The 21440-nt window shown below is 34.8% G+C and overlaps 1 protein-coding gene and 3 non-coding genes across 4 annotated transcripts; all 4 read right to left on the bottom strand.

The window, feature by feature from the left end:
* Positions 1-3624: 3624 nt before the first annotated feature.
* Positions 3625-3698, bottom strand: TRNAT-AGU (transfer RNA threonine (anticodon AGU)). The gene has a single exon. It is a non-coding gene; the product is annotated as a tRNA-Thr (tRNA).
* Positions 3699-4173: 475 nt separating this feature from the next.
* Positions 4174-4292, bottom strand: LOC149910648 (5S ribosomal RNA). Its single transcript, XR_016458245.1, has one exon. It is a non-coding gene; the product is annotated as a 5S ribosomal RNA (ribosomal RNA).
* A 100-nt stretch (positions 4293-4392) lies between these two features.
* On the bottom strand, positions 4393-7906 carry LOC149910649 (uncharacterized). The gene is made up of 2 exons (XM_090108804.1): positions 6446-7906; positions 4393-4630 (listed from the first exon to the last, which is right to left on the bottom strand). Exons 1-2 carry the CDS (start codon positions 7904-7906, stop codon positions 4616-4618), a joined length of 1476 nt encoding a protein of 491 aa, XP_089964930.1. The 3' UTR covers positions 4393-4615.
* A 3350-nt stretch (positions 7907-11256) lies between these two features.
* On the bottom strand, positions 11257-11375 carry LOC149910650 (5S ribosomal RNA). The gene has a single exon (XR_016458251.1). It is a non-coding gene; the product is annotated as a 5S ribosomal RNA (ribosomal RNA).
* Between the last annotated feature and the right edge of the window lie 10065 nt (positions 11376-21440).

Here is a 21440-nt window from a genome sequence, read left to right on the forward strand (position 1 = left end):
AAAATGTTCCCATAATATCTTATACATATATACCTATTCCCTAAGACGCTTTTATGTGAAAAAGTAGGTAATTTTTCACATGAAAGCGACGGAACAGTCTGCAATTTTATTCAGAAAAAAATATTATTAGATTTCAGAAAAAAGCTTTGATGTTAATTATCTCCTACCTTATCAATAACACCCTTAATATTAATTAATAGAAAAAATGCTCTATACTGTACTTTATTACGCAATAATTCCTTGTAAATCACAGTAGGCGTTGGGCGGAGCGGCGCGCTGCTGTCCGCCCCTCATATTGACAATCAATTCATACCCAGGCTAATTAATATTCTGGTAATTAATACATTAATTATGTGTAAGTGATTGTGTAAATACAAAACTGAAGTTTAGGAAAGCTTACATTTATAGTTAGGTACCAACACAACCTATAGTTTATGTAATTTTATAAAATAATATATATTTAGATAATAATTTAGTCGAAACAAGCGAAACATCAAACTTTCCTATTTTAAATTATTATAATCAAGAACACAAATCTATTCGTGCGCTCAAAGTCAAACCATCTTCGCTTAATAAGAATGATTAATAAATTACAATCACATTATATTTTATATCAACATGGATATTGGGAAAACATCTAAATAGCCGACATCCGAAACAAAGCAAGCGTTTCATCCAATTACGAGACTATAAAACTAATAATAAGGTTCGACAAAATTCGTGTGCTATTTCAAAAATGTTATAGAATCTTATTAGCATTGACATAGAGTAAAAAATTGGTTGATTCTTTGTCTTTTTTCCGTTTTAAGTTGCTTTTTTCGATTGTTAGTGGAACATACAGCGCTCATTAGACAAAACAAATCAAGAAAATTAGGCAATAAAATGCGGCCGTGTTCCCGATGTGATATAATTTCGTAGATCGAGCTTTACGACCGATTTGATTGTTACAAATTTGTTTATGATCCTTTTATTGGTTATGTTATTGTGACTGTGTAGAGGAAAGCGGAACGCTTAATATTTTTTAGAATTGTGATCTATCTTGTTTGGTTTAAACTTTAAAGTTTAAGTACTTATGTACCTACTTATAAAATTTTACATAAAATATAACTACCTATTTTTTTACTTATAATTTAATAACAAGAATATTGTTTAAATTTTTTTAGGAATAGAAAAAGGTCGAACACTTCATTGCGCAAGCGGGATTCGAACTCGCCTCTTCCGCCAAGAATATTGTTAGAAAAAAATACTCTAAACTTGTTTACCTACTTACATATTTTCTAGGTAGGTATATCTATACTAATAATATTATTAACCATACATACATACATACAAACCTTTCCTCTTTTTATTATTTAACGAGGAAAGGTTTGTATGTATGTATGGTTTTCACGCATAAACTACTGAACCGATTACAATGAAATTTAGCACACATACCTATAGAGGATATCAAAATTTTAACAAAACCAGAATATGTAACTCCTGCGCTAGATTACACAGAAGGAAAAAAAGGAACCCAAAATAATCGATATAATTTCCAGATTTTTCTACAAACATGTTAATTACAACCAATTACACGGCCACTTAATAAAATTCTCCGGAATAGCTCCAATCGCATTCGTTAGGCGCTCGCAATGATAATTATGAATTATTGGATATCACAGATTATACACGCTATATTAGACTATTATTTGTAATTAACTTTGTTTGGCGCCATGTCTACTCTTTATGATTAAACCATTAACTGTGTGGAGAGATAAAACAAATTAATGACGTTAATAGGACATGAGATATAGGTAACAGAATCTAAATATTAGTCCCTTTTCGAGCTTTACTCATTTTATTTAATGAATAGGTAAAGCTCGAAAAGTAAAGTAAATAAAGAGCAGGCTGTAGATATCTGAAATTGACTGTTTAAAAATTGAAATCGGATTTCCGAAATCTTTATATATAAAAATGAATCGCAAAATGTGTTGGTAAGCGCATAACTCGAGAACGGCTGAACCGATTTCGATAATTCTTTTTTTATTATATTCCTTGAAGTACGAGGATGGTTCTTATGTAGAGAAAACGTAAACATGTACCACGGGCGAAGCCGGGGCGGACCGCTAGTATTCAATAATACAGATCAAATTCCTGTCCAAAAAAATAGTACTTACTTACTACTTACTTGTGTAAGTGAAATTCGTATACTAAAAAAACAATTTCTAGATATACCTACTTAGTATACATATTTATACATACCTATTAGGTATTTATGAATTAATTTGTTAAATCTTCTCACGCTGAAATTGAATCCACTTCACTCAAAACGGTAACTTCTTACATTTTCAATTTAGCTTTTTTGATATTATGATCCTTATCATAGTCATATTTTCTCACCATTTCCACTATAGGTAATAGGTACCTTAGGTAGTTTTCGCATAATACGTACGTACCTTTTCTTCACATTTATAGATTTCTTTGCATCAGCTTAATCGTAAGGAATATCATTCCCATATTTCTTCCTATACATATAATAAGCCTATGTATAACGAAATATAACAAGCATGAAATCTTGGCTTTGCCTTTAATCGTTTCAAATAACCATCTCTCGGCCATTAACAACTAACCGCTTATTCCTTTACCGACACCGCTTTCATTAAGCCAATAAAAATTCGCGGCTCTGTATAGCTCAATCAATAAATGCTTAGCAAAAACATAACACTCTACTTTGTTACTGCGAACAGGCGCTTTTAAGTGCATTCTCGGACGATGGGGTACACTATTGTGGTGTCGTGCGATACTTAAATTGAAGAATACGAAGTGTTATCGCATCCCGTCAGCAGTGTGTAGGAATCCGACATAATCCACGGCCCTTTCCTCAGGAGGCATGGGTATCTTAGGAAAATAACCCCACTAGAAAAAAAACTTGAATCTTGATTTTAGGTCTACAGATAAAGTTGGTTTAGGTAAGTAAAATCTCTAATTCTAAGTCTAATTTTATAATTTTACCAATTATTTATATTTTATATAATATTAAGGGTGATATAATTTTATTAAAGAGGTTGAATCATTAATTAACGCTTTAATCATGATTACAGATATACTTATGTTATTATGAACAGCTGCAGGTTGCAGAACGCCTACGGCAAAATTGCAAATTTAGTTCAAGGTGCATACATTAATTACTGGTCAAGAAATTCGTCAAATCAAACAATTTACTTTTGAAAGGTTCCGTACAAATTATAATATATTTAGTTATTTTTCTAATGATGATCGAATGATTTAAGAATAGGGTCCTCAATGTTCTTACGGGTCGCGGCCGGCTCTCGCTAAAGAATGTAATTAACAGAACACCAATAAAAATAATTGGAAACAAAAAGCGATCCGCTCCCCGCCGCCATTTATTATTTTGATTACCCTTGTTATTGTTATGGGCTACGATTGTCCAAGGAAATACTATTCATAACTTTTGAGTTAAGTGAACACTGGACAGGTTTATTTATTTTTTAGATTGAAACAAAATTAATTTTATTTGGATGTAATATTTTTCTTTGCAATCAAATGATTAAAGTTCTATTATCGGTTGAAATTAAAATTACATACAATTTTAAAAAATAAAATAGTTAAAAGGATAAAAATATCAGGCGCCGGCGAGATTCGAACTCACGATCTCCTGTTTACTAGACAGGCGCTTTAACCAACTAAGCCACGGTGCCGATGCGGGGCCGTTTGAAATAGCTCTTCATTTGTTATACGTGTTGATTTTGATAAAAAATCTACAATTTTGTTTTGAATCTTTGTTACTTGTTTAATATTTTCGCCAATGAGCATCTATAACAATATATTATTTTCTTTTTCAATAAACATATTACATACATAGTATACTTAGCATTAATATTTTATTAATATATTTTATATTAAGAAATATGTAGTAATTTTCAACATTATAGAATGAAAAAAATATTATAATGTAGTCGTGTGATTTCGAAATGCGGCTTTAAATCTTAGAAGTTTGATCACGCGATGAAACCATAAATTTACGTAAATAGCTTTGTCTACATCAGCCAATCTTCAAACAAATTAGATTTACTTTTAACTACTTTATCCTAGTTTGCTTTGTTAATTGAGTCATATCTTAATAATTCAATATTTATAAAAAAGTTAAAAACTATTAAAAAAAAAACAGCAAAAGGCCAACGTCACGCGGTGTTCCCAGGCGGTCACCCATCCAAGTACTGACCGCGCCCGACGTTGCTTAACTTCGGTGATCGGACGAGAACCGGTGTATTCAACGTGGTATGGACGTTGGCGAAGTAAATTTCGAAATAATGTATTGTATAACAAGCAAGAAATAAATAATGTTATTTTTTTAATTTAGTGTGAAGCAATGGAGAAAATAAAATTGCAGCGTAACGACACACTTATTTATTTTGAAAGTTTTAACAAGAATGATCCACGTTTAGCAATGGCAAGCTAATATATAGGCTTATCCCCTCCGCGTGGCTGGCTGGTAGGCATGGCGGTGGCATGGCGGCTGGCAGGAGGGGATGTCAACATGGCGGCTTGGCTTGACGGGGGTGACAGGCGACGTCACGTCCGTTACCACAGAACACATAATACATATTACTGTCCGTTACACTCGGCCATCCTGAAACAGTTGTTCCCACAGGAACAACAAAAATAATTAGCTCTCTAATAAATCAATAAGATCTTCGGTTTCCATTTGCTCATCCGAACTGCTAGCACTATCAGAAACTGTAACAATACTTTTATAGGGCCTCAACGAATCTGCAGCTACTAACCTACTAAAACTCTTATACCCACGTAAACCCTATATACTTCTAATTTGGTACCTATCATTGCCCAATACTTTCGTTACGACATAAGGACCGGAATGCAAGTCGTCAAGTTTAGTATTAACTTTGGATGCTGAACAAGTAGGTGCTTGACGCGTTAGCAATAAATCACCCTTCTTATATATGTGAGCGGATTTTCGTTTCCTATCAAAGTTACGTTTCATTCTAGCGCTCGCTTTTAGTATCCTGACATTGCACCATATAAAACCAACCCGCTACTTCGAGACGATTCACGTTCATAGTGTCTACTGGATGTCTACTTAACGCATCTACATGTTTCATTCGTTCCCCCGGCCTATACTCTACGCTTATATCGTTATCTTGTATAGAAAGCCACCACCTTGCGATACGTGGTATAATGTCACGTTTTGTAAGCGTAGCGCGGACTGCTGTACAATCAGTAACAATCTTAACCTTTTTTTTCTACTACACATATACGCGAAAACGACGCAAGGATTCTACAACGGCAAGAGTTTCAAGTTCATAACTATGATACATGCTTTCCTCTTTACTTGTCACCCTACTAAAATATAAAACGGGTCGCAACGTACCATCAATCTGCTATTCCTAATTTACACACAAAGCACAGGATCGTACAAAGCTAACACAGGCTCGGAACACAAACACTTTTTTAATTGTTCGAAACTATTGTTTTGATCACTACTCCATATCCACGAAGCTTTCTTTTTAGTTAAATCGGTTAAAGGGCGGGCAATGATAGCAAAATTGTAAATAAACTTACGAAAGTAACTACACAACTTGATAAATTGACGCACACTATGAACATTGGTCGGTGTTGGAAAACGAGACACCGCTAATAACTTTGAATCGCCCGGTTGAATACCCTTAGCCGATATTTTATGACCTAAATACGTTATTTCATTTTGCAAGAACGAACACTTACCTACTCATGTTTAATTTTCAATTTTCTACTTCAAGTTTGACAAGTACCGCTTGCAAAATATCGCCTGACATAACGTCATTCGAGGGTAAGAGTAAATCGTCCAGAAATGCCAAAATTTCACGTTTACCATGTTTGTTTTTAACATTATTATTTTTAGTTCTACCTACAGATTCAACTATTTTATTTATCAACCGCATAAAAACGGATGGCGCGTTCGCTAAACCGAATGGAATACGAGTGTACTCGAAATGACCCTGAGGTGTTATGAATGCAGTTTTGTGTGTATCTTCATTACTAACACCACAGACTAATAATAATATACTACGTATACAACACGTAATTATTGATGATGGCCTTGAACCATATCTAAACTCGTAAAATATTAATTGTGGCCCGCTAATTTCGAAACCTGATCGTCTATGTTTGGCAATGGAAATCTATCTTTTACGGTAATAGCATTTAAGGCACGGTTATCAACACACATCCTACTGTCACCGTTTTTCTTTTTGACTAAAATGACCGGAGATGCATATCTAGATTCAGACTCTTTGATAATCTCGGCATCTAATAAATCACTTTAGGCTGAACTACTGCTTGTTCGCTATGCGATAATCGATAAGGCTGGCGGTAAATAGGCTGATCACTAGTAAGCTTTATTATTAGCATTATAATTGGCAAATCTATGGCAAGCAAGGGTAAGTACCTGGCTATTTGGCTGTAGTGGAGACTCCTGGCAGCTTTCAGCCCTGGTTAGGACCTCTCCCGGCGGCCACACGATAACCTCGCAGCCCATGTTGATGACTTTGATGTACCCGTCTTCACCAGTGAGCAGGGTGGATGGAAGAGAGTAGACCACTCCCTGCAGCTCATGATGCCGAGGCGGTGTAACCGCATCGTTGCCGACCTTATTTCCGAGAACCCGCACTTGAATGATGGAAGAGCCAGGTGGAAGTCTCTCTTCGTTGACTGTGACGACTTTAAAGCGATCATGGTCTTCGATAGCCTCAATATCGCAAATGGGATTGGGATCTTGAGTACGATTAAATTTGATTATGCCTTTGCTAACTGTCAATGTCATACCTTCGCTGTTGATGACAGGCTGACCGATTAAAAGATTAACATCGGCCATTTTGATGCTAGACAAGTAGGCGTGGCATTTCATGGTTATACCGTCAATTTCTAATTGAAATTCGACTTCTCCACGACTCGTTGAGAGTCCACCGGAGAATCCTTTTAAAATGACACTCGTCGGTTTGACATCCAATGACAATGCGTTCGATACTTGTTCGTTTAAAACGTTAACTTGACTGCCGGTATCAATGTATGCTTTCACGTGGATGCCATCGACTTTAACGACCTTTTTGTATATTTCATTATAAGGGCGTAGTACATTTACTTCTTTTATGTTGTCGGTTGAGATAGATCTTCTATTTTCCGTGGCAATTGTAGAACAACGTGAAGCAATGTGTCCCTTATTTCCACATTTATAACATGTACGTGTGTCAGGTAGGGAGCAATCACGCAGTAAATGACCAGTTTTATTGCATCTCGGACACGGGTCTGTTTCGACATTGGGTGGCATTGACTTTTTATCCAGGTGAGATGGCCTACTCACCAAATTTTTTTGAAACCTTGTGTCGATAGGTAAAGTACGGTAGTCGTCAAGTGCACATAAAAATCCTTCGTAAAGCTCTCCTGGCGTGTGGCATTGGAAGGCTCGAGCGTTAGGTTGTAGCGATAGTGGCAGACCACGAATGATACAGGAAACGCTGGCGCTATCGGATAACTTGCATCGGAAGCACATGGCGATTTTATCTTGATAGTATTTTGTCATCGTCTCTGTAGGTTGCTTCTTCCTTTGTAGTAATTCTTCAAGCATATTTCCATAATCGCGATATCGAGGAAATGCTCGCAATAGCATATCCTTCCATTGTTCCCACGTGTAATCGTAGTTCTCTAGACGATTATACCACTTCTTTGCTTGACCTCGCAGCTTATCTTGTAGGTAAAATGATTTAGTTGTATCGTCCCATCCATTTATTTCCCCAATTTGGTCAATTTTACGAATCCATGCTTGTACCGTGCATTCCTCACTATCAGGGTCAAATTCCGGGATTAAAGATGCAGCACGATGGACTTTTGACTTATTTAGCTTGGGGGTCATCTTCCAGGTTGCGTAAAGCCTTTACTACTTCTTTTTCCAGCAGTTTCTTGAGCAACTTCCGTGCGGGCGGTGTAGAAGTACCCTCATCTTCCTCCGACATTGATTCGTCAGGAGGTCGACAAACTTGTGGTCGACGTCGTTTCATCCCGCTTCTGATTTGTGAAGCAATGGAGAAAATAAAATTGCAGCGTAACGACACACTTATTTATTTTGAAAGTTTTAACAAGAATGATCCACGTTTAGCAATGGCAAGCTAATATATAGGCTTATCCCCTCCGCGTGGCTGGCTGGTAGGCATGGCGGTGGCATGGCGGCTGGCAGGAGGGGATGTCAACATGGCGGCTTGGCTTGACGGGGGTGACAGGCGACGTCACGTCCGTTACCACAGAACACATAATACATATTACTGTCCGTTACATTAGTTATTTTAGTTTTTTTTTTCTATTTGTTTTATCGTATAGATGCCTTGTTTGAATCTCAAAATTTATAAAATATTTTTTATTTAAATTAATGAACGGAGTCTTCATCTAATGACATCACCGTAGAACTGAGCCGTAGAACGACTTTGAAGTTTTAACTAATTATTATTCTAATGAAGTTAAATCAAACATTACTAAATAGTTAACAAATAACTAACAAAAAGCAAACATGACTTATGACTATAAAACTAATTGCATCTAACCCGTGACTGGGACATGCAAATCCGCAGTAAAGAACACACGGTAATGCAGCAAACAAATTAGATTTGCTTTTAATGCCTTTTATTTAAGTAAATTAGTGCAATTATACTAAGAAGATAATAATTAGGGTTTTCGAGACATGATGTACTTAGTAATCAAACAATCAAACAGTCAAAGTCTTAGACCTCATTCGCACGAGAGTTAAAAAAGCGTTGCGTTAAAACCCGGCGTTGGCGCTTTTTAAACGTTCTCTCTGTGGTTGTTCATACTAACGCTTTAAAATCACTCATGTCTCGTCTCTCGCTTCAGTAAGACGTGGAAATGGTTTCTGCTAAAATAATTACGTAATGTCATTTGCGTAATATCTTTATGATATTTATATTATTATATTTGCTTAGAATTCCTCGGAAAGTTTGTTCTTAATAAACCACTTGTAGGTACCTACTTAGGTATTTGTTCAAACTCGTCATCGATAAACATGTTACTTAAAGGAATATGATAAAAATACCTACTGTTTTAATTTTTATATGTTAGGTATATTTGAAAGAAAGAAAGAAAGAAAGATTGGCACTAGCGATTTGTGTTATTAAAAGACGAAAAAGAAAACAAAAGGCATTCTGGGTACATCCTCTGAATGAACAGAGATACTTAAAAGGGCAGTTTGTGACACTGTACGAAGAGTTAAGGCAATACCCCGGAAATTTTTTAATTATTTTCAAATGTCTATAACGATTTTGAATACAGGAACGGACGAGACTCCACATCTATAATTAATAGTTCGGGATCAACAATCCACGACATCGTATCGATTTTCTGATGATTATAAGCACAACAAACACGTGCTACCGCTGAGCGAGCGTGCGGCATACTGATCGCAGCGCCGGCGCTTTTTTAGCGCTCGTCTGAATAATAGTAACGCTAGCTCTTCACTCTCGTCGAGGTTAGGCGAGGCGAGGTTTAGCGAGGTTAAGCAAGGCGAGACAACACGAGGTTGTATCCATCTTCACTCTCGCCTTTGTTCAGTTCTCTCTGTGTCGCGAGCATAATGGACGTGCTTGAAGTGACAATAGCCGCAACTCTATGCGTCTTTGCGTATATTAATTTTATTTATTTATTTATTTATTTTAGAATTTCCGACAGAGGATACAGATTCCATTCGTTACATCTAATCCAAGTACATGATCTTCTGCACATCTAATTACAGGAAATTACAGCGTTCAAAATGTTAATTACGATTACAATTCGTCAATTTATTAATTTAAATATTAGTTTAAAAAAAAATTAAAGAAATTTAATAAAATTAATTATATAGGTAAACCAAAAAAGTATTACAATTACAAATTTAAAATTACAATTATATTCGTCAAATTATAAAAAAATATGATATAATAAAAATTTAATGAGTAATTAATTATATACAGAATTCAAATAATTATTATTAAAATTGCAAATTTTATTCAATTACAATTATATTAAAATTTATTAAAATTAATCACTACAATAAAAGTATTTTTTTAAAGTATATCACACTTTATAAAGTTAGTTAGCATTGGAGAAGAAGGCGATGGTGGATAACGAAATATTGATTGATAACGAAAAGTCTTGTGGCATACTGATTGACTGAACGCGAGAATGTGGACGCCGCATCTCGCCTCGTCTGCTCTCGCGCCTCGCGTCCTTTGACTCGCGCCCAAAAAACCGACTCCAGGCGGAGACCAGACGAGGCGAGACGAGGCACGGCGATGTGACGCGAGGGCTCCGACTACACTCTCGTGCTCGCGTTCCCTCGCCTAGCCTCGACGAGAGTGAAGAGCTAGCATAAGAAGTTTCCTATGGTCTATTTTATTTAACGCCCAACGCCGAGCGTTGAAAATAGAACACTGCGCGATAAAAAAGCGTCGCGCTTTAAAAGCGCTGACGTGTGAACATATACTTGGGAATGCATTTGTTCTATTTGGACGCTTTTTTAACGGACGTTAAAAAAGCTCTCGTGTGAATGAGGTCTAAACTTACATATTTTATATAAGATTACTAAGAAAAAGAAATCATAAAATGATAAATTATATTATAAGTATCTAGGTATGCTCATTTTTTATAATATTATGATACATTTATTATAAACTATTATTTGTTGAGAACAATAACAAAATTTGGCAACTTGTAAGCAAGGAGACAATGGTTTATAATTTTTATTTTTTATTTAAAAACGCGCGATGTGTTAAAAAAATGTTATTTAAAGAAGTGTGTTTGAATTTTTTAATTTTTCAACCAACAAGTCTTTTCCAATAATTATTTTCCTTGTTGAAATCAAATCATTCTAAATTATCTGTTTTAGTTCGTTTGCTTCCATAACGTTTTAGTAACTAGTTAACACACATTGGTTCGCGTGCCTTGTTTCATTAAGACCCTCTAGGTCTGTTATCTTTCATGTCTCATTTACCACTGATAACGTTTAGATACACTTCGTATACATTCAAGTGAATAATGTTACTTATAAAGAACAACTGAATTTAGCTGCCTGATAAGAGAAGACTATAATATTCATCTGCATACAAAATCAGCTTAATCTTTAATATGGTTTTTAAATGCAAATAAACTTTCAGAAATATTAGCAAAAACATATTTTGTATCAACTTATTTAAAAATAAAATCAATAAAATTCTTGCAAAATGCCAACATCACGCGGTGTTCCCAGGCGGTCACCCATCCAAGTACTGACCGCGCCCGACGTTGCTTAACTTCGGTGATCAGACGAGAACCGGTGTATTCAACGTGGTATGGACGTTGGCGACAGTTAAACTGAAAATAAAAGTTTGTTTTTTTTATGAAAACACGTAAGTACTTACAATAATTTTTTTGGTATGTGAACTGTGTAAGTGTGTTGTGTAATTCATCTATCGTAGAGCATATTGTGTTACAGATTAAACCTTAGTAGTACCTATAAGGTATGTAATATGGAGAATATCCTAAGCCAAAAAGTACTTTCTTAGATAATAAATTGCATGCAATATAATTATATATGTAGGTATCTAAAAAATTAAAAATCACCTGCGACATATTTATCTTCTAAATAATAAAAATGAATCGCCAAATGAGTTATCTCGAGAACGGCTGAACTGATTTCGTTAATTCTTTTTTTTATAATATTCCTTGAAGTACGAGGATGGTTCTTATGGAGAGACTACCACGGGCGAAGCCGGGGCGGACCGCTAGTAATACTTATGTCTGGTGGCATTTTACAATTACTATCAGAACGTTACGGTGTCAATTTTTTCATTGTTTTGCGAAAAGGTTGATATATGTCAAAGTTATAGAAAAAAATATCAATATTATAGAACATACCTTGTATTTTATACCCTCTCTTTTAAATAATAAAGTTAAATATACGTTTTTCGTAACCATGACATTAAATTAGTAAAAATTACATACAATTAAAATCAACAATTGTGTAAACTTTGGAATATATTCGGAACCTTTTCAGAACAATGCCGCAAATTGGATCAGCCATCATTCATTAAAAATTAAATGTTAAGTGTCGTTGTCGATTCTTATTTAATTAAATGTGTTATATAAAGGTCAAGAACAGTTTTTGCTTCACTTGTGAGTTTTTAAATTAATATCTATATGCTTACAGCCTACAGGTTGATAAAATTTATTTCACAATTTTTTACGATCATTACTCTACAATATTTTGAGTATTGTAGAGTAATTGATCGTATGTATAATAAAAAAATGGAATCCTAATATTAATGAAAAATAAAAAACATGAATGATTATAATTTTATTTGAATGTACCTAATTATTTTTCTTCTGTAATATTTTTGTCCTTGTGTACTTATTAGAGATAGTATTTTTTATATTTATATTAATTGAATGTATGAATCTGTTAGTAGGTATCTAGCTATCTTTACTTTATGGGTTTCAGTAAAAAGTAATTACCTACCTACGTACCTAATCGAAAATATTTATACAGGGTGTCCCACTGTTGGTATACAAAGGAGGTTATAGATTTGCATACGCTAAGTACGTAAAAAATACTTAAAAAATTCCAGACGCATTTTTTTTTCAAGTAGATGAATTCTTAAAACTCTATGTGTACACCCATAACAAGCCCAACTTTGTCACCAGCACATGAGCTATCGTTTAATATTATGTTTTCATAGACAAAATGCTCACATTAGAGAAGCGGTATATACCGGCTGCGCGAAGCTAGAGAAGAAAACATGGATTTTCAGGAAAAATTTAGCAAAAAATTTTTGACGTAATTTTGTTGTTTAAGTATTTTTTACGTGATCAGTGTATGCAAAACTACAAGTCCCTTCGCGCTTAGTATACCAATAGTGGGACACCCTGTATAGAAGAACACATTGCAAGATCTTTAATAAGACTTTAAATTCTTTCTACGATAAACCAAATTCAGAAAACAGAAGTAAGGAATGTGTACTTTCTGGAGTTAAGATAAACATCTTAACTCCAGAAAGTCAATAATCTATAGACTATAGGTACCTATCTTATTTTATCTTACTAATTCACGGGAAAACCATTGAACGGATTTTGATAATACTTGTAATAGTTTCTATACCAGAATAGTAAACAATTTATAGAAATGCTTGCCCTTCGGCGTAGCTAATAATACCTTCGGTTTCGAGGGATTTTCCGCGGGTGAAACGCGCGCGGCAAAACTAGTCCTTCTACAGATGGAGGGATGTTTGTTACTCTTTCAAGAAAATGTACTCCGACGGCTTTAGATGAAACTTTACAGTAATATAGGACATCAGAATAACACATAAGATATAGAAATAATGCCTGCGTGTGAAACCGCGCGGCACAGCATCATATTTCTACTAGCTAAGACTTTACCTACTCTCTAAACTTACTGCACCAAATGACCAAACTTGATATGACTATTTGCGTGGAATTGAAGTAGAAGATAAGATAAATTTATGTTTGTTCATTCATCTATCATTACTTTGCTGCTATATTATCTTTATTTTCAGGTGCACATAGTAGGTATCTATATAATATGATAAAATGTTAAATAAATAGCTACTCGTAGATATTCACTGAATTCTTGTCGCCATTACCTAATTGAAATCCATTATAGATATAAAACATAAGCGGATGTGACTGCCATAAACGGCCATTTTAGTAATAATACGAGTTGGAATTACACATTTGAATTAGACAACCCTAACATTAGGGCCGTGTACGTGACTTTATCGATTTCGACTACGATCGTGATTAAGTCCAAATTAGCTTTGTAATAACTAATAAGTATTAATAATTGTGAATTATGGCTTGCGATTTTATAATTGGACTTAAGGTTCAGAATTTGCGTGTGGGTATATTTTTTTTTGTTTGAATTTAATCATTATGTTATATTTTAAATTCACGCTTGCAAAGTGTCTTTAGTCTTATTATATGTACCCACTGGTTTCTAAAATTATACATATCTACGTTCATTCAGTGAACAGCTGTGATCATACTTAGATACCTATTTCCAGAAGGCGCTCAATTCACACAGACTGCAGCACTTATATTTTTCCACGCCTTGAAAGAACGCCGTAAAATTTCACACACGTTTCAAATATTGGAGTTACATGAAGTATTACGCTCAAAGCGATACAATTTGTAATCGAAAATCGCAATACGAATCAAAAGTGTATCCATAATATACGTGCTTCTATTTAGCACCCAAACGGTGCAAGCGCAAATTGGAAATCAAAACAACCATCCTCGATCCAAACTAATGGAATCTTTAACGTCGTGATCAATACGATGATTCGAATCACGATTTTTGTTAAAAATATCGACATCTCTATCTACATCACTATAGGAGCCATGTTCTACGGGCGGGCTAGAGACTTCGCGAATTGAATCCTATTCCATCAATTTAAGAGTCATTGTTTTGTTAACGTTATAGTGATGGCAAGAAATCGATTACGGCCGATGCGAGAATCGATTGGCAGTCGCGTTTTATCGAATTCTATTCCTTTGGATTATATTAAATTATCGAGCCGTGAAAATTGTCTCGTAATGTGTTGGTAAGATTACGGCGTGGGACTTGCTCCAACATATCATTTGGTGCTATTCCCTGGATGCCTAAGTGTAGGTAATGGGCCCAATCATTGAATTAGCATCATATTTTATTGATTCTTGTTGCGAGAAATGAATTATACATTCGATGTGGCTTGTTTTATTATAATTTCAATTATTTAGTTTACTAGGAGGTATTCAAGGTTATATAGTTTGGGTATTGTAGGTATATACCTATGTGTATTGTCGTTTTAATGATAAGAAATAGGTGACATATAAATTATGAATAGTTTGCACTGTTTATCTATTACGCAGCAGATAATGATTAATTTAAAATTTAAATATTAAAAATATAACTGCAATGAAAGCTCTATTGTAGAGTAAGTTGGAAATTTTCCTAACAACACGTAGTTATATAATAAAGTCTACCAAATCATAAATCTGCTATCGCTATAAAATAATGAACTAAACAATTTTCCACGGAAGCTTCAAAAGGCGGAATGCATTAGCATCTGTTAAAATAACATTACTGAGGTGTCACGCTCTCCGTGTAACATAATCTGTAGACGGGAATCTTGAGACGGTTCTGTACACTTATTCATCGTCAAATTTGAGATAAATTCATGAATATATAGGTAATTTATCTAATACATAAAGGGCATGGCTCCTAGAAGTGAAGTAATTGACATTTTAAGTTTTGGTTTATAAGTTTATAACTATTGGAAAAATGCAACGAAAGTTAAAAATATTATAAGAAAAACCAACATTCATGATTTTATTTGAACGACTCTTCCTTTCGTGGATATAAATATCCATCCTGAAATGTATCCTGGATTTAAACCTTATCTGTCACATAAAGAATGAATGAATGTATGAGCATACGCTACCTTCTTTAATATGAGCTTTCGCTGTAATTGTTGAAGAACTAAAAATACTGAAAGTAGTAGGTAGTGAATTTAAGAAATGTATTTTCTCACATAGGAGGCCAGTACCTATCTAAATTTGATGATGGTGATGCAAATGATGAATATTTTCCTTTTTATTAATCTATAATATAAAAATGAATCCCAAAATGTGTTGGTAAGCGCATAACTTGAGAACGGCTGAACCGATTTCGTTAATTCTTTTTTTATTATACTCCTTGAAGTACGAGGATGGTTCTTACGTAGAGAAAACGTAAATATGTACCACGGGCGAAGCCGGGGCGGACTGCTAGTTTTATATATAAAAATGAATCGCAAAATGTGTTGGTAAGCGCATAACTCGAGAACGGCTGAACCGATTTCGATAATTCTTTTTTTATTATATTCCTTGAAGTACGAGGATGGTTTTTATGTAGAGAAAACGTAAATATGTACCACGGGCGAAGCCGGGGCGGACCGTTAGTAATATAATATAATTATATTTATTAAATTAAATATGCACACGGAACCCTAATGTAAAACACAAAAGCACTTGTCACAATAATGGCAGTGTAATGAGCCCCTTATCTCACTAATTAAAAGTCGATTTAGACTTTCTAAACAGTTATGGTTATATAAAACGGTAATACAGCTAAGTGGGCGAATCCCTTTAGACGTATGATTGATGGCTGATATTCATTCTGATAATATGACACATTTTTATATTATGTATAAATGGTGGTCACTAGTTTTGTTGTAATTTGAAATATATTTAGCGCGGTGTGAACGTATCTTTTGTCTCTATACGGCTGGATAACATATACATATTGTCATAGGGGCGACATATATACGTTTTCTATAAAAGTAAATAAGAAGTTGGTAATATAATATTTGCTTTAGCAGACTAAAGTACAATGCATAGCAATGTAGCGAAATAAATTACCAAAAGTGATTTTCTTTCGCATTCGGATTAAGATGATTGAAAGTAAAAAAATAATTAGGAGCGATAGATCATTGAATAGGTACATACTTTAAACTTTATCATAAAGAATAACATTATTTAATATAACATGAAATCTGTCTCAAACTCGTATGTCTCTTTCTGGTTTTAATTAAAGAAATAGGTAAAAAAGGTTATTTCTTACGTCCACTTATAGACTTTAATAAAAATCGCTTGCTTTGTTACTGTAAATAATATACCTTACTGTCGAAAAGTTTTCATTCTAAAAATAAGGTTAATTGTGCGAGAAACTACATCGCATACAAAACTAAAACTGCTTGCCGGATTTACGTGAAATGTCATTTATTAAAGACTTGCTACATCCGCTGCGTGGGCGGCGGCGCGGAAAGAAACTGGGTGACGAATGGTCCACTTATATAAACTGGTTATTTATATATTAATATTAGGAACTTGTTCATTCTTTATATAATGTAATAAATGATTTACTATACTTATTTTGGCATATATTCGTTTTTGAGAAGGCGTAGGCGTAGGCTCTATAGCCTCTACCTATATCTTGATGCTCTAGCATCTACAATCTACATGTAGATTTATGCTTTCAAATTATTACTAGTTTAATATTTAAGACATTTCTTAATACAGGTCTTTACTGTACCTATTTATTTATGAAATAATTTGTTTGTTCGACTTTAGAAAAAGCTTCTGTTGTGTGATCCACATCAAATATTTTAATATTAAAGAAAAATATTTTAAAGATTTTCTTACAATATATTTCATAAATAAGTATTCTGTTGAAAAGAACTCAATGAGTCATCTATTTATTAATTTCTAATCCACTACTCTTCCAGAAACCGTAAAATAATTTGTGATTTTTTTATAATATTACTACATTAAAGTACTACGTAATAGTGGTGCATCAAAATTACATAATATGAGGCAAATAAGGTGTATTAAAATTTAAAACTAATTTAGCCATTGAGTGCAATGAAGCAATAAAGTTTTATATCTCTTACTAAATCACTGTAAGCTCGTGGGGACAATTTTACGACCCCTTGTAAGCGATAACTTCATTTGGTTATTATACATTGTAAGCGTGTAAGCTGAAAAAATCAGAACAAAAAGGTTATAAAATTATTAATACCTATAATATTTAAAACTTTTTATCAATAATCTGTTGATATAAGTTGGTATGATTTACTTTGTATTTTGGTAGCTACACATATATTATAAAAACTATCTGCGCTCTGTCGCACGAGCTTCTGTTGGTCTTAGCGTGATGATAGCCTTCCTCGATGAATAGGGTATAACGGGAGAAGGGCCCGAAGGCTATTTTTAAAAGGAGTGACGTCAGCAATTCTGACGTCACCATCATCAGAGCAGGCGCTCATACTCGAAGTAGAACGCCCGTAGGTATTTTACTGCCCTTTTATTCCACGTCGAAATTACTAATTTTAGAGAGAGCTCCGTACGCTCCAACGGCCGGCGAGTGAATGTGCTCTGTGCCGTCGGGCGATCGCATTTAAAGTAAACCATGACTCACAAGAATTAGTTTGAGTGTTGCCACTCGAATTTTTACAATGAATTTTTATCATTTTTAACAAAGATTAATTATTTCGTTAATTTAATTATTTCATTAGTGGTTGATTAATGAATCAACCACTTATTTAAAAAGATCAAAGTAAACTTTAGCTAGTTATAATTATTTAGTAGTGTGAGGGTAGTCGTTTATCGTCGTTGCGCCGACACGGCCATACTGACAGGCGGTGCGCGCTCTGCACCAGCCTTGTTGTAAATGTCTGTAACAATGCCAAGCAGGTCACCAATGCTCTGGACCGACCAAGTGAAATCTGCTATAGGAATTTGTGTATCAGACTGCACCAGACAGTCTAGTAACAGGAAGACATGGCGGGAGATCGTGCGGAAAACTGTGTCCGCCTCCACTACCGATGTGGATGTCTCAACGTGACCACGACCACTCTGCCAAGAGTGAATCGACAAAGAAGAAGAGAAAGATTCTCGGCGTATTTTGTGTTGGTTCTCGGAGGTTCTCGAAGGTTCTCGTAGATTTTAAGTCTAACACGGCCATATTGACAATCGTACGTCCTCGTACGCCTTTTCTCGTATTACAACACTACGATAGTTCATCTCGGGATTTCAAAAACACACTGCCTCGGCCACGCTGACCTTACAGGACGCACATGACAGAGGTAGTCCGTTCGCGTATCATGCGACCAACACCTACTCATTTGTGACATAGGCAGATTCTCGAAGGTTCTCGTAGATTCTCGTAGATTTATGCTTATCACAAAGAGAGGCGCAGATAGCACGTTCTATTCCTTCGATGAACTATACTCCCGTTACGTAATAAACTTTTACTTTACACAACGCACGAAAAAACACAAACGCCAGTATGCCGTTACAAAACTACGTTAACGTTAACATTTTTAAAAATAGAGAGCTTGAATTCTATCCCACTTCTGATAACGGGAGAAGGGCCCGAAGGCTATTTTTAAAAGGAGTGACGTCAGCAATTCTGACGTCACCATCATCAGAGCAGGCGCTCATACTCGAAGTAGAACGCCCGTAGGTATTTTACTGCCCTTTTATTCCACGTCGAAATTACTAATTTTAGAGAGAGCTCCGTACGCTCCAACGGCCGGCGAGTGAATGTGCTCTGTGCCGTCGGGCGATCGCATTTAAAGTAAACCATGACTCACAAGAATTAGTTTGAGTGTTGCCACTCGAATTTTTACAATGAATTTTTATCATTTTTAACAAAGATTAATTATTTCGTTAATTTAATTATTTCATTAGTGGTTGATTAATGAATCAACCACTTATTTAAAAAGATCAAAGTAAACTTTAGCTAGTTATAATTATTTAGTAGTGTGAGGGTAGTCGTTTATCGTCGTTGCGCCGACAGGTATCTAACACCGAAATAATTTTTCAAATCGGACCAGTATTTCCTGAGATTAGCGATTTCAAACAAACAAACTCTTCAGCTTTATAAAATAAGTATAGAATATAGATGAATCGCAAGTGTGTTTGTAAGCGCATAACTCGAGAATGGCTGAACCGATTTCGTTAATTCTTCTTTTGTAATAGTACGAGGATGGTTCTTGTAGAGATAACGAAAACATGTACCACGAGCGAGGCCGAGGCGGTCCGCTAGTTATTTATAAAAATCACATAATAATATCTTCGACCATATTACAACAGCTTACAGCAAGTTACAGCACATGTTGCAGACCAAACAAAGTATAAACTTAATAAGCTTGTCTTCTACCATACGGCATATCTACCTATACCTATTAGATGAATAATATCCTTATGATAAGAGCGTTATGTGTTCTTTCGAAGATTACGAAATAGTAGTTGTGAATAATCAATAGACAATAACAAAAAGAGTTCAAATGTAAAATCTCCATTTCACGAAGCAGGTATGTATGTAATACTTAAAACATATTAAAACAACCTTTAATTTAAGCTCGGTTTGTTTTTAACAAAGTACGTAAGTATTTAAGTAGCTGGAATCTTTTCACACAAAGACTTTGTAATTAGAAAGGTGTTAGCCTTTGTAAGACAATCTACTTACCAACTTTAACAAAGAAGGCAGGTATTATAACCATTGTAATATGTGTCAAGAAGTATTACCTACGTATTTTTCATTAAAGATTTATCTTTTTCGGAAATACTAATTGATATAGTATCCTAAAGCCTATAATCTTTGTTCATATCAGCGTCTTAGGAGGTATTTTGTTACCATGTCATAGCTCATCTTAAAATTTTCGGATGAAATTAAAAAACGTAGAGATTTTACTCATAAGTAGCTTTTCGTATGCATACCTACTTTTGAATGTCGTTTAGGATTTGAATTTACGTATATAAGATATCTAAATGTTATCCATATTCTAGATTCCTTTGAAACTAATAACTTCAATACATATATATATTATAGACACCTTGCAAACAAATGGTACTTTTTTATTTATTCATTTTATTGCTTGATTAAGGATCATGCAATAATGTACCAGCGTTCAAATAATTGCGTATGGTTGCGCAATAATTATCATTTCCAACAATTCCATTAAAATCTTGATTGCAGGAAAACCCTTTCAAAAGAAAGGCTCTCCAAATTATAACAGAATTTCTTATGTAAACATTTAAGTAAATAATTAAAATCAATATTTGTTTGAAATGAATCTTCGGTATCAGTGTCACGCCTCCGTTCCCGTACACCATCCGGCGCGACCAATCGATTTGAGGCCAACGACGCAGTTTGTTTAGCTCAAACCAAAAAGACAACTCGAGAATTGAATCCCTCATCATCGTCGCAGCCTAATATAACGGATATTTCAAATTTGAATGTACATTGCTGCTTGTCTTTATAAGTGTAGTTGGAAGAAGTAACAAAAGAAGCGATGGATGAAACGTACAGCGAAGCGACAGCAACTTTAGTGACAGCATCATGAGATGGCCTGAAAAACATCATCACGAGCGGAAGGCAGTCGAAAATGGCCGTGGTAATGGTATTTGTTTGTCGATTTATCTGTTTTGCTCTGTAACTTGATTTGCTTTTTGTGCTCGATACACAAAAGCGGGTAAACTTTGTTAGTGGGAACATCGTGACGGCCGCAGGACGAAGCGTGGTCGATCAATTTAATGTTATTACAAATATTGAGTTACTGTTTCGTTGCGGCGGCTGGTCGTGGGCGACGGTTGTTACTGCGCGGCTCTGTTGGTGGCACTTTTCTTAAAATATAATCATAGGCTTAAAATTGTTGAGACAAAAGCAATGTACCTACAAATCTTTCACCAATCATCTGTTGTACCTATTGGTTTACTTTGTGTTTAGTGTGAAGTGTGTTTGTTGCTTTAGTGTGAAATATTTGTTAGAAAAGTAAATCCATCTTTTAGTTGAGATGTTAATGAACATCTTACTAGGTAATGGTAGG

This window comes from Colias eurytheme, chromosome 2, assembly GCF_061535395.1.
Source record: "Colias eurytheme isolate Ceu_HAF_F1 chromosome 2, ilColEury1 Martin Lab GWU primary, whole genome shotgun sequence".
Classification (NCBI taxonomy): domain Eukaryota; kingdom Metazoa; phylum Arthropoda; class Insecta; order Lepidoptera; family Pieridae; genus Colias; species Colias eurytheme.

Coding starts and splice junctions, on each gene's coding strand:
- LOC149910649 (XM_090108804.1), bottom strand. CDS start 7,906: ATGACCCCCAAGCTAAATAAGTCAAAAGTCCATCGTGCTGCATCTTTA.